The sequence below is a fragment of the Malassezia sympodialis genome, genomic scaffold (genome assembly GCF_000349305.1).
Source record: "Malassezia sympodialis ATCC 42132 genomic scaffold, msy_sf_6, whole genome shotgun sequence".
Lineage (NCBI taxonomy): Eukaryota > Fungi > Basidiomycota > Malasseziomycetes > Malasseziales > Malasseziaceae > Malassezia > Malassezia sympodialis.
This window is the reverse complement of record NW_017387804.1, coordinates 62650-75163: the sequence shown is the minus strand read 5'-3', so window position 1 is coordinate 75163 and position 12514 is coordinate 62650. Positions and strand designations below refer to the sequence as shown.

Here is a 12514-nt window from a genome sequence, read left to right as displayed (position 1 = left end):
CTCGCCCGTGTGCCAGTGCCGCCCCGAGTCAGCGTGTGACGAGCGGTGCATCAACCGCTTCATGCAGGTGTTGTGCAATCCGCGCTCGTGCCCCTGCGGGCAGCGGTGCACGAACACGAACTTTGACAAGCGCCCAAGCCCGCCGCTGGACGTCGTGTACGTGGGCGCGCGGGGCTGGGGCCTCGTTACGCCTTCGGCGCTGCACAAAGGGCAGTACCTGGGGCAGTACTGCGGCGAGCTGATCTACATGGAGGAGGCCATGCGCCGCGCGCGCACGATGTACTCGAAAAACAAGAACTACTACTTTATCGAGTACGATGCGTCCGCTGGCGAGGTCATCGATGCTGGGCTGCGGGGCAACAAGCTGCGCTTTGTGAACCACAGCTGTGAGCCCAACTGCTACTTTGAAAAGTGGCTCCTGAGCGGCTCGGAAGAGGGCCGCAATGCCGAATACCAGCTCGCCCTCTTTGCGCTCCGCGACATCAGCGCGGGCGAAGAGATCACGTACGACTACGGCTGGTCGGCCTTTCAGCCGCCCAGTCTCGACGAGAATGGCCAGATGATCTCAGGCGAGCGATGCTTGTGTGGCGCGCCCAGCTGCACAGGATGGCTCGCACGCATGCCCAAGAAGCGCGGGCTCACGCAGCCCACGAAAGACGGCGAGAGCGAGCACAAGATACCCCCGCGCAGCGCAGCCCACGCGCCCGCCCCCCAGGACCACGCGCAGCGACGCAGTGCGCGCCCCACTCGCCAGCAGCCTGTGGTGAAGGTCGAGCCTCAGATACCCCTGCGCAGCGCAGACGAGACGCTTGCACGCGAGGCCCGCGCTCAGCGGCGCAGGGAGCGCTTGGCCGCCGGCCAGCGCGGCTCGTCGCCCGAGTCGGCGACCCACCCATCGAACCGCTTGCGCCGCAAGCCGCACATGGAGCCCAAGGCGGGCGAGCAAGCGACGCCGCCCCAGGGCAGCATGGACAAGTCCACGCCATCCAAGGTACTCCACGTCAGTCACCTGCCCCTGGAGCTCACGCCCAGCGAGACGCCGTCGCTGCGCTCGTCCGACTCGCCCCTGTCGTCGCCGCTGACGCCGCTCTCTTCCATGTCGGACCCCCCGTCGTCGCCCGAGTCCGAGCCGCTGACCCCGTTCGTGCTCGTGTTCGAGCCATCGTCGCCTATGGACTCTTACTGGGACACGCCCTACGAGTACGAGGGACCCCTCTTTGGCCCAGCCGAGAGCGGCCCCGAACTCGACGCCATGGTGCCCTGGTCGCCCCGCGCCGCGGACCCGGACGGCGAGAGATAGTGGAGTAGCACGTGGTCCTTTTTTTTCGCCCTCCGGCGCCGCCGTGCTTGACGCACGCCATGACCTCTTCGCTGGCGTCGCAGCTGGCGGGTCTGCGCTCGCACAATGCTGCGCGCCTCGCCAGCGCCAGTGCGATGACCTCGCGTGACTCGTACCTATTCACGCCGCGCGTGGCTGCCGAACAGGACCACGCCACCGTGCACGCCCTCGGCCAGACCGGCTGGGAGCAGCTCATGGACGAGGACGCGGTGCTGGCTCAGTGGCCGCACGGCGATCTGCTCTTTGGCGAGAAGAGCGTGCACACGGACCGCACGACGCTACCCAAGTCGGCGAACGCCGAGATCGACGCGGCCGTCGCCGAGTTCCTCTACCTCGTCGGCCCCCGCCTCCTATCGCGCAGCGCGGCCAAGTGCATCGAGTGGCTCGTCCGCCGCTTCCGCATCCACGTGTACTCGCCGCGCGACGTGCTGCGTGCGTTCCTGCCATACCACCTCACGCCGCAGTTCGCGCGCATGCTGCAGCTCGTGCCGCTCGACGCCGAGCCTGCGCTGCACTTTCTGCAGCCCGTCCAAAAGGCCCAGACACCCCTGCCCATGACCGTGCTCCTGCATGCCCTCGGCGGCCAACTCGACCTGCTCCGCTGGGTCGCCCATGCGCGCGCGCCAAGAGGCGTGGCCGTGCGCCGCGCGCATGTGCCGTTCTGGACGTCCATCCTCGTGCAGTTCTGCTTGCACCGCCGCGCCTCCAGGCGCCGCGGCGCCGCCGACGCGCAGGCCGTCCTGGCCATCCTCGTGCCGGAGATCAGCTACATGGCCGATGCGCGCGACACCGAGGCAGCCATCGGCGCGCTCATGGTGCTCTGCTCGGTGGGCGCCGCCTTCCCCCTGAGCGCCGCCGCGGTGCGTGGCCTCATCGACGGCATCGCACACCTCGCCACGCCTGACGCCGCACCGGACGTGGCGCGCGCCGTCGTCGCCGCCTGCATTGCGCTGTGTGCGAGCCCCGAGGACGCCCACGACCCGTTCCGCCCGGCCGCCGCGCAGCTTCTGTCCGAGCCGACGCTCCACGCCCTCCTCACGCTCCCGCAGCTCAGCGCGCAGTGGTCGCGCGCGCTCGCCTCCCACGACGTCGCGCCGTTCTCCGCACAGCTACTCGCCGCCCTCTGCGCGCACCTCGCGCATGCGCCGGCGCGCGCCCTCCTGGAGCAGGTGCTCGACGACCCAGCGCTGCCCAAGTCGCTCGCGCACCGCGTGTATGTGCGCTTGCTGTGTGCGCCGGCGCAGGAACACTGGGAGGCGCGCGTGTGCTTGCTCGCTCAGCGCCGCGAGCGCGATCCAGACGCCTTCGATCGCGCCGTGTCCGACGCGCAGGCCGTCGACGCCGCACAGGCCTGGAACGTCCTCAGCGCCGTGCTCGAGTGGCAGGCCGCCGGCACGGTGCCGGCCGCCGGCGCCACGGACGCGGCCCTGTGGCTCGGCGTGCACAGTGCGGATGCGAGCGCGCAGCAACTCGCCCTGCAGCACCTGCTGCAGGCCGTGCAAGAGGGCCACGTTCGCGCGAGCGACCCCCTCGTGCGCAGTGCTCTCGAGACGGCCCTAGCGCGCGCAAGTGCGCCGGTGCTCGCACTCTTGCGCCAGCACACCGACACGCTGCTGCAGGCATGCGGCGCGCCTACACTGCTGGACGCGCTGCGCCCCAGCAGCGATCGGGCGCCGGAGACTGTGGTGCCCACGCTCGCGCTCGCCGTCGAGGCACTGCTCCCTGCGGCGCCTGAGCTGGGCGCGCGCATCGGCCGCGAGCTCGTGTGGCCGCGCCTCCTGCCGCTGGCGGGCGACGCGCCATGCGTCGACGCGCTGCCCCTGTCTGATCCGCAGATGGTGCGTGCCGTGCCGTGGGCGCTGGCCATCAAGGACGCGTCGGCGTCGCACGACGTGCACGCCGACCCCGTCGCCTGGACGCTGGCCATGACGCAGGCGCTCGTGGCGCAGCAGAAGGCGAGCTCTGAGGCGGCCCTCCTGGACGAGGCGCAGTTCCTGTGCGACGCGCTCGACGCGCCCATCTCGCGTGGCGGTGCGCTCGCCCTGCTCGTGCTGAGCCAGCTGCTCGCGCAGCCGCTCCCGCCGCGCGTGTGGACGGCGCTGGCGTACCGCGCCGTGGTGCTCGTCCACACGCAGCAGCTGCTCGCGGGGCAGGTGGACGATGTGATCCTCGGCGACTCGGTGGACCGCGCGATCGTGCAGCAGGTGCACGAAAAGCTCTCGCGCAGCACGGTGCGCCTGCTCGGCGTGCAGCTGCTGTACACGGTGCTGCGGCACATGCCCGTCGGCCACGATGCGTCGCTGTTTGTCGATGTGCAGCAGCGCCGCACGCCGGCCGCGCAGCTCGTGCTGCTCGTGTACCAGACGCTGCATGCGCCGGGCGCCGGCGCGGTTGCCTCGCAGACGCTCGTGCCGGTGTTCTTTGAGCGCCTCGGCCCTCAGGCGCTCGCGCTGCTTGCCGGCGTGTGGACGACGCCGGGCGGCTCGGACGGCGCGGCGCCCACGTCGGTCGCCGAGCTCGCCGACGCGCTGGACACGCAGTGTGTGGTGCCGCGCAGCGAAGTGCCGGTGCGCCTGATGGCCATGCGCCACGCCGCGATGCTCGTGCGCGCGGCGGCCGCGCAGTCGCACGCGCTCGACCTGCAGACGCTGCTGCCGAGCCTGCTCGTTGTGCTGCAGGACACGGTGCCCGTGCTGCGCGACGCCGCAGCGCAGCTGCTGTGCGCGATGGACGAGTGGCACGCGGCGGTCGAGGGCACACGCGACGTGTACGGCCTCGAGACCGTGTACGGCGCTCGGAGCGCCGCGCTGCAGTACCTCGACGCGCCGACGTACGCCAAGTATGTGTCGCTGCTCGCGCGGGAGGCAGGCGCGTTCGTCAACGACGCGTCGTACCTCGCTGCGACGCACGCCACCGTCTTGCGCGGCAGCGGCAAGAAGGACGCCCAGTTCCGCACAAAGGTGCTGTGCTACCTGCTGAGCCACGCCGTGTGCACGCCGGACCTCGACGCGCGCACCGCGTGGCTCGGCCTCGTGCGCGACGTGCCTGCGCCCTGCAAGCTCACGACGGTGCTGCCGCTCGTGCGTGATGCGGTGCACTCGCACGGCCGCACATCGACGCCGACGTACCTCGAGTGGCTGTTCGCCACGTACGACACGACCACGGTGCCTGTGCTGGAGGACCGCCACAGCGACGCGTGGCCGCTGCTGCTCGACGCGCTGCGTCAGGACGACGCGCACGGCGTGCCACGTGCGGCGCTGCGCGCCTTGCAGGCGGGGCTGTGCGGCGTGTTGCCGATGGAGCTGCGGCAGCAGGCGCTGCTCGTGCTCGCCGAGGTCGTGGCGCATCCTCCGACGCCGCGCATCGCGGGCGGCGCCGAGGCGCTGCGCACGCTCCCGGTGTCCGATGCTGTGCTCGTGCAGGTGCTGCGCACGCTCTGCGAGCAGGTCGGGCCGGCCGACGAGCCCAGCGCGAAGCGCGCGCGCGGCGCCGCCCCGAGCCACGAGCAGGCGCGCCATGCCGCCGTGGTGCTCATCACGGTGCTCGAGAGCCTGCAGAGCCGCACGCTCGGTACGAGCGCGGCGCTCGTGGCCGCGCTCTTCGACGTCGTGCGCGTGGCCATCGAGCTGTGCACGTCGCACCTGTTCAACGCCGAGTACCTGCTCCAGCTCGCGATGCAGAGCCTGTGCAGCCTGTTCGACCACATCACGGTGCTGCCGGCCGACGTCGCGCAGGTCGTGCGCGCCGACACGATCGTGAGCGCGATCCAGGTGTCGGCCAACACGCAGAGCATCAACCATGCGATCCTCCTGCTTGCCCGCTTCGCGCGCCTCGATGCAGAGCTTGTGCTGCACAATATCATGCCGATCTTCACGTTCGTCGGCCTCTCGGTGCTGCAGCGCGACGACCGCTTCACGCTCTCGGTCGTCGAGCAGACGCTGCGCAGCATCATCCCCGCCTTTGTCAATGCGGTGCGCCCGCAGGTCGTCAACGACAGGGACGCGCGCCTCGCCCTCTGGCGCGAGACGCGCAGCCTCCTGCGCATCTTCTCCGACGCGTCGCCGCACATCCCGCGCCACCGCCGCCACGTCTTCTTCCGGCTCCTCGTCGATGTGCTTGGCACCGACGACTTTCTCGCGCCTGTGTGCATGCTGCTCGCAGACCGCGTCGCGCACCGCGTGTCCAAGTCGCCGAGCCACAGCGCAGCGCTCCTGCAGCTCCCGCTCGGCCTCGTGCGCGCCGAGCCCCTGGACGTGCGCCTGCGTGCGCTGAACCAGATCTGGGCCGAGATCGCGCGCCTCCTCGCGCACGCCGACGACCGGTTCCTCGCGCCGGCGCCGAAGCGCGAGTACTCCGAGGAGCACCTGTCGCCGGCGCACCAGGCACACACGCTCCTGCTCTTCCTGCAGCATGCGATGCACCGCATCGAGCGCGCCGACGCCGCCGCGTGCGCAGCCGAGCTCGGGCAGTACGCCTGGCACACCCTGTGCCTGGCGCCCACCGACGCCGCGCTGGTCGACGCGCTTGACAAGGCACGCGCGCCCGCGTTCCACGCGCTGCCGACGCCGACGTTCCTGGCTGTCGAGCTCGTGCTCCTACGTGGCGAGACGACGCTGGCCGGCATGCCCGGCGCCCTGCCGTCGAGCGTGTCGCCCGCGGCGCGCCAGGCGACCGCACTCGCGCTCTGGGAGCAGCACGCGCCGCTCTCGCCGGCGGAGCGCGCCGACCAGGCGGAGGCGCTCGAGGCGTGCCACGAGGCCCTGGTCGGCGTGTGGGAGGCACAGGCCGGCGAGCCGCTCGGCGCCGCGGCGCTGCAGGCGCTGCGCACCAGCATCGCCACGTCCGTGGCAGCGGAGCATGCGGGCCTCGCCGCGCTCATGCCGCGCCTCCTGCGCCCGGCGCCCGCCGCCGACGTGCTGCGCGCGCTCGCCGAGCTTCTAACGCAGGTGGGCGTGCGTGCGCTGGCGCACCTCGCGGCGCTCGTGCCGTACGCGTCGCAGGCCATCGAGTCGAGCGCGGACGACGCCGAGCTGGCCGCCGGTCTGCAGCTGCTGGCCGCGCTCTTCAAGACGCTGCCCCAGTTCATGCACGCACACGGGGCGCGCGCGATGCGTCTGCTGTGTGCGCGCACGATGCAGGCACGTCTGGCGCGCACGCAGGTGCGCCACGCGCACCGCCAGGTGCAAGAGGCTCTCGTGAAAAAGCTGCCGGCCGCCGCGGTGCTCGACGCGTGGGCCGGCGCATGGCAGGACGAGCATGTGGCGCGCACGGCGCTCCTGCCGATCCTCCACCACGCGGTGCGCGAGATGGACGCGAGCGGTGTGCACGCACACTACAAGCAGGTGTTCCGCCTGCTGCTCCCTGCGCTGGACGCGCAGCGCGAGGCAGAGGACGCAGGCGCGCTCAGCCCCGTCGCCGCGCGCGCCCTGCCGGTGTACGTGGCGCTGGCGCTCCGGCTGAGCGAGACGCAGTTCCGCCCGCTGTTCCTGCGCACATACGACTGGGCCGTCGTCGACTTGCTCGACGAGGATGCGGCGGGCGTCGAGGCGCGCACACTCGTGCTGTACACGCTGATCCAGCGCCTGCTCGAGCAGCTGCATGCCATGTTTGTGCCGTTCTACGCGGTCGTCCTGGAGCATGCACGCACGCAGCTGCGCACGCAGTCGCCGGCCACGCCCGTGTGGCAGGCCGTCGCGCGCAGTGTGTGCCTGAGCGCCGAGGCCGACGAGGGCACCTTCTGGAACGCGGCGCGCGCGACGCCGCTCGTCGCGCCGCTGACCGACGCGCTCGCTGCCGACGCGCCCGGCGCCGACGAGGCGCGCGACGCGGTGCTGGCGCTCGCGCGCACGGTCACAGACGACAAGTACCTCTCCACACTCAACCGTGCGCTGCTCGCGCTCGCGAACGACAGGGCGGACGTCGCTGGCCGTGTGCGCGCGCTGGATGCGTGCGCCGCGCTATGGGAGGCGCACGGCATCGCACTGCTCGCGTTTGTGCCTGAGACGGTCGCCACGCTCTCAGAGACCCTCGACGATGCAGACCCACGCGCGGCCGCCGCCGCGCTGGCGCTGCGTGCGCAGGTCGAAGAGGCGCTGGGCGAGCCGCTCGACTCGTACTTAGACACGGCGTAGTTTCAGCTCCCTCCACACTCCGCGCGCGATGCGAACCAGCAGCGTGGCGTGCGGCATCAAGGGCGTGCTCCCGTACGTGCGCCACGTCGCGCCGCACTGCCTGGTGCCTGTGCAGCTCGCCGAACTCGCGCACGCGCGGATCGCCATGTACGTGCGCAGCACTCACGCAGCGACGCGACGCTCCTCACGCAGCGCCTCTTTTATCGCGACAGCCCCGACGCCAGCCGCTACCTGGCCGGCTTCCGCGACGTGACAGAGCGCCTGCGTGCAGCCAAGTGCGTGCCGATCTTTGTGTTTGACCACCTGCACGCGCGCCTGCCGCAGAAAGCGCGCGAACACGCCCGACGGCGCGCCGCACACCGCCTGGCCACCGCGCGCTACGCGCATGAGCAGCAGCGCACGGCGCGCTTGCAGGAGCTGTGCACGCACCTCGCGACGTTCCAGCAGCTTAGCCGCGGCGATCAGGCGCATACCTGCGCGCTCTTCCGGCTGCACAGGCGCGCTCGGCGCCGCGGAGGCGCCCACGCCGAGCGGCGGGCCCCGGGGCCCCTCGCGCTCTCCGACGCCGAGCATGCGCGCATCCTGCAGCTGCTGCCCGCCGCGGCCCTCGGCGATGACGCGCACGCGCCGTTCACACACGATGCATACGTGGCCGTCGACGGCCCGCCCGCCGCGGCCGCGCTGCCATGGGCCGTGTCGGACCACGCAGAGATGGACGAGGCGCCTCGTGTGTGGCAAGTCGAGCCCCTAGCGACGCCGCCAGCGCTCGCTCAGGCCCTGTGGACGCAGCAGGTCGCCCACCAGGCCGCGCAGCGCGACGCCGTGCAGGAGACGCTCTCGCAGTGCCATGCGACGCATGCCGAGGCGTTCATCTATGATACCCTGGCGCAGGGCCCCGGCGCCGATGGCCAGCTGGCGTGCGATGCACAGAGCTGGCACACCATCTGCCAGGCCCTGCTCAAAAGTGCCCTGCCGCCCATGCCGCTCGGCACGGACGACGCATGGGACGCGCACGCGGCGGCGCTGCACCTGCGCGCCTTCAACGCGCACCTCGTCGCCGTGTACCGCCGCGCCTCGCGCCTCGTGCCGGAGGGGGCATACGCCGAGTGCATGCAGCTGTGCCGGCAGCTCGGGGCGCCCGTCTTTGTCACCGGCGACGGCACACCGACCGGCGGCGCCATCCACGAGGCGGAGGCGTTCGCCAGTGCGCTCGTGCGCGAGGGCTACGCGGATATGGTCGCTAGCGAAGACACAGACGTACTGCTGTACGATGCGCCGCTGCTCCGCGGCCTCTCGAGCATGGCCCTCGAGCTCGTCGATCCCCGCGCCATCCGCGCCGCCCTCTTCCCGGACGCGCCACCCAGCCAGCGCGCGGCGCGCATGGTGCAGTTCGCCCTGCTGTGTGGCACGGACTTTAACCGCACGATCCCCGGCATCGCCGCCAAAAACGCCCATCGCCTCGTGACCCTATTTCACACGGCCGCGCATATCCTCGAGGCGCACGACTCGCGCTTCTTCCCGCCCGAGAACCTCACCAGGAGCGCGTACCTCGCCGAGCTCGAGCAGGCCGCCCACATCTTTGCGAACCCGCCCGAAGTGCGCGCAGCCGCGGAAGCCGCCGGCCTCGCGACCTCGCGCGCGGCGCTCAGCCAGACCGGCCCCGCAGGACGCGCGGCTCGTGCCGCAGCCGCGCCGCCAGCCGCGCTCGAGGTACCGACATGGGCGACCAGTGCACCTGCTTGAGGTGCGCCGCCAGGAACGGCACGACCTGGGGCGCCAGCTCGAGACAGGTGTCAACGTCCAGCGTCGCGAGGGGCACACACGCCGCATCGGCGCTGGGCGCCGCATCCACCTCGGCGCCCCGGCGCCGCACCGCTGTCCAAGCCTCCTCGCATGTGTGCCCTTGCGCAAGGAGCGCGCGCACGCGCACCAGGTCGATCAGCTCGCGCCCACGCACGCTCGTGTCGTGCACGAGGCCGAGCGTGTGCAGCTGCGGGCACAGCACGCGCGTGTCCCAGCATCCGGGGGTCAGCAAGCGCAGCACCGTCGCCGCCGTCAGCGCGCTCTGCCGCGCTGCCGCATACGACTCGGCCATGGCGGGCGGAGCGACCGTCTCGTCCACGACCACATACAAGGCGCCCAGCGCCGTGCACGTCGCAAGGAGGCGCTCAGCCAGCGGCGTGCTGGCCGAGTGCGTCACATGCAGCGTACAGGTATGCAGCGTGCGCGCGCACCGCGCCGCGAGGGCCACGGCGCGATCGGCCAACGCTGCGTCCGGCGGCAGCGTCGTCTCCCACTCGGCGAGCGCGTCTGGCAGCTCGGCCAGCGTACCTAGGCATGAAAGTGGCGCACACAGCCGCTGCAGCGCGCGCAGTGACGTCTCGTGGCCGAGCGGTAGTGGCCCGGGGCCGACCCAGAGCGCAGCGCCCCGCAGCTCGAGCGCTGTGAGCGTGTGTTGCGCATGGTGCCATAGCGTCCGCAGCGCCGGCACGCACCTTGCGTGCACATTTTGCAAGGCATGCAGCGATTCGCCTGCATCGTAGATGAGTGACTGGAGCTGCGAGCAAGCAGCAAGAGTAGGCGCGTCAGCGGCCAGTGGCGGCGTGTGGTGCAGGGCCAGGTGCTGAAACCGCGCGTCGCCGCGGCGCGCTTGTAGAGGGGTCCCGAGCCAAGGGTGGGTCGCCGGGCCCTTGGGCGGCGCGGCACGCAGCGTGAACGACTTCAGGGGTGCGTGTGTGCATGCCCACGCGAACCACGCAGATGCCTGCGCATACTCGCACGCAATGTCCAGCGAGGTGAGGCGCAGCGGTGCCACAAGCGACCACACGCGGCGGTGATCCGTAAGCGGCGCACGCAGACGCAGATGGCGCACATGCCGCACGCCGCGCCGGATGTACCTGGTGGCCGCCTCGTACTGGCTGCGAGCAGCGGCGGCGTCCGGCGCCACCGGCGCACGCACCGCAATGGTATGCCAGAGCGGCCGGTGCTGCACAATCCAGGTGCGCCACGCGCGGCACACGAGCATGCACACATAGAGCGAGGAGCTCGGCAGGTAGCCAAGTATGTGCATGAGCAGTTCCACCGGCAGTGCCGTCGCGCGCGGCGGAGGACGCGCCAGCTTCGCGCGCAGCGCCGTGATCAACGCCTTGTCGGAGGCAGACGGCGAGCGCTGCTCCGCGATGTTCAGGACACGCACCGCCTTGTCGGGCAGGTCTGCTTCCACGAAGATGCGCGCGGCACGCACGAGTATCGACGCGTGCGAGGATGCAAGACGAAGCGCGTCGCGCACGTCGCGGAGCGCGTGGGGCGCGTCGTCCGCACGGACAAAGACGAGCGCCCGCTTCAAATACAGGCGCGCGCGCTCTGTATCGCGCGTGCTAGCTGCGAGGGCCTGCCGTCAGGGGGGGGCGACCTACCTCGGTGAGGGGCTGCAGCTGCGCCGCCTCGACTCGGGTCATGCGAGCATCGCAGGTGGAGGTCAACGACCGCTACGATGGGATCCAAGAAAGGACCGCGTCACGTTGCGGTCGCGATCGCCGTGCGCGTCGACGAGAGCAAGACAGGCCGTGACCGCGTTCTCGTGTGCCTCGTGACATCGAGGAAGCATAAAAAGGAGTTCGTTCTGCCGAAAGGCGGCGTGGAAGCGGGTGAGAGCGCACGCGCCGCGGCCGCGCGCGAGCTCGACGAAGAGGGTACGCGCATGCCACTGACAGCAGCGGGCGTGAGTGCATCAATGGACAGGCCGCCCTGGTGCGCCGAGAACAGTGAGCCCGTTACCATCAGGGACTCGAAGCCACATGCAGCATCGCCGACGGCGGACCCGAGCGACCCTGCGTTTATCCCTCACACGCTCTACAGTGTCCACGAGTTTCTCGTGCCAGAGAGCGCGTGCAAGGAGACGTGGCTCGAGTCGGACGAGCGCGTGAGGCACTGGGTGCCGTGGGACGAGGCATGCCAACGAGTGCAATGGCGCCGGGGAATGAGTGAGGCTATGCAACGGGCTGCCCTCGGTACGAGCAGCTATCTGCCTCCTATGTAGGATACAGGGTATGACAAGAAGCTAGATCTTCAGAACCGCGTCTAGGGTGAGTGGGCCGTGCGTACCTGCTCGGCGGCAGCGATGCAGGAATCCTACAATAATGTCGGTCTCCTTCGGCATCGGCATATGGTGAAAGTGTTCCGTCGCAAGAGCAGCCAAGTGCTCGTGCTCGTCGTCGTGGTCAAAATAGTGCACGTCCCCATCACGCGCGCGGTCAGGGTGCATCGTGGATGACCGCGTACGTGACGCCATGCCCTGGTCTTCTTCCAATTCTCCCTGCGCCTCTTCTTCTGTGCCCTTCTGCGCGGGGACCTCGGGCGGCGCACCCATGCATGGGTCCTGGAGCATGGAGCGCGGAGGGTACTGCAGGTTGATCCTATGCTGCGCCAGGTACTTGATAGTCGCCTCAAAAGGGAGGTCAGAAAAATTGATCGAATGCTCCGAAGCATCTTCGGTCGCTTCTGAGGTCAGTGTGCGCTGCGTACGCTTCTCGCGAGCGCTCGCGTCGCCGGAGACCTGGCTCATGGGCAACGGCCTAGCCAGGGACGTGCAAGGTAGGTCGGCTACCTCCACACCACGTGATATGGGAGGGACGAGCACAGTGTTCGAACGGTGCTTCCTCAGCTATGTGGCTCCTCCGAAGCGCACGCCGGGCCCCAGTCGGCACAAGCCGGTCATTTTGGGGGCAACGTTACGCTCATAGTCGGCATGGCAAACGCGACTATATTCCTGCGGGGCAGCGTCCTCCGTCTGCATGGCGGGATCAACGATGGTCGTCCCGCACGATGGTGACGCTCTCGACCAGTGTGGGCCTGACGGTACGCGTCGCAAGCTCACGCCAGATGTACTTGATCGGACTTACGCAAGGCTTTCACCGCGCACAGAGCCAGAACCGCCCGGAAGGGCAACCAGACCCACACACTTAACTGGACAAATGTTCGTCTATCCAGCGCTCCATGGAGCTTTTTTTAGGGACCCTATCGAAACAGGGCCATCGACAAAGCA

The 12514-nt window shown here is 70.2% G+C and overlaps 3 protein-coding genes across 3 annotated transcripts; 2 read left to right on the top strand and 1 right to left on the bottom strand.

The window, feature by feature from the left end:
• Window positions 1-1359: 1359 nt before the first annotated feature.
• Window positions 1360-7470, top strand: MSY001_1441 (uncharacterized protein; the record flags this gene model as incomplete). Its single annotated transcript, XM_018883241.1, has 1 exon — window positions 1360-7470. The coding sequence occupies one exon, from the start codon at window positions 1360-1362 to the stop codon at window positions 7468-7470; it is 6111 nt and encodes a 2036-aa protein (XP_018740020.1).
• A 28-nt stretch (window positions 7471-7498) lies between these two features.
• Window positions 7499-9213, top strand: MSY001_1440 (uncharacterized protein; the record flags this gene model as incomplete). Its single annotated transcript, XM_018883240.1, has 2 exons — window positions 7499-7617; window positions 7641-9213. 2 exons carry the CDS (start codon window positions 7499-7501, stop codon window positions 9211-9213), a joined length of 1692 nt encoding a protein of 563 aa, XP_018740019.1.
• A 50-nt stretch (window positions 9214-9263) lies between these two features.
• MSY001_1439 (uncharacterized protein) lies at window positions 9264-12034 on the bottom strand (the record flags this gene model as incomplete). Its single annotated transcript, XM_018883239.1, has 6 exons — window positions 9264-9305; window positions 9401-10833; window positions 10887-10958; window positions 11130-11217; window positions 11318-11400; window positions 11575-12034. The coding sequence occupies 6 exons, from the start codon at window positions 12032-12034 to the stop codon at window positions 9264-9266; spliced, it is 2178 nt and encodes a 725-aa protein (XP_018740018.1).
• Window positions 12035-12514: the final 480 nt, after the last annotated feature.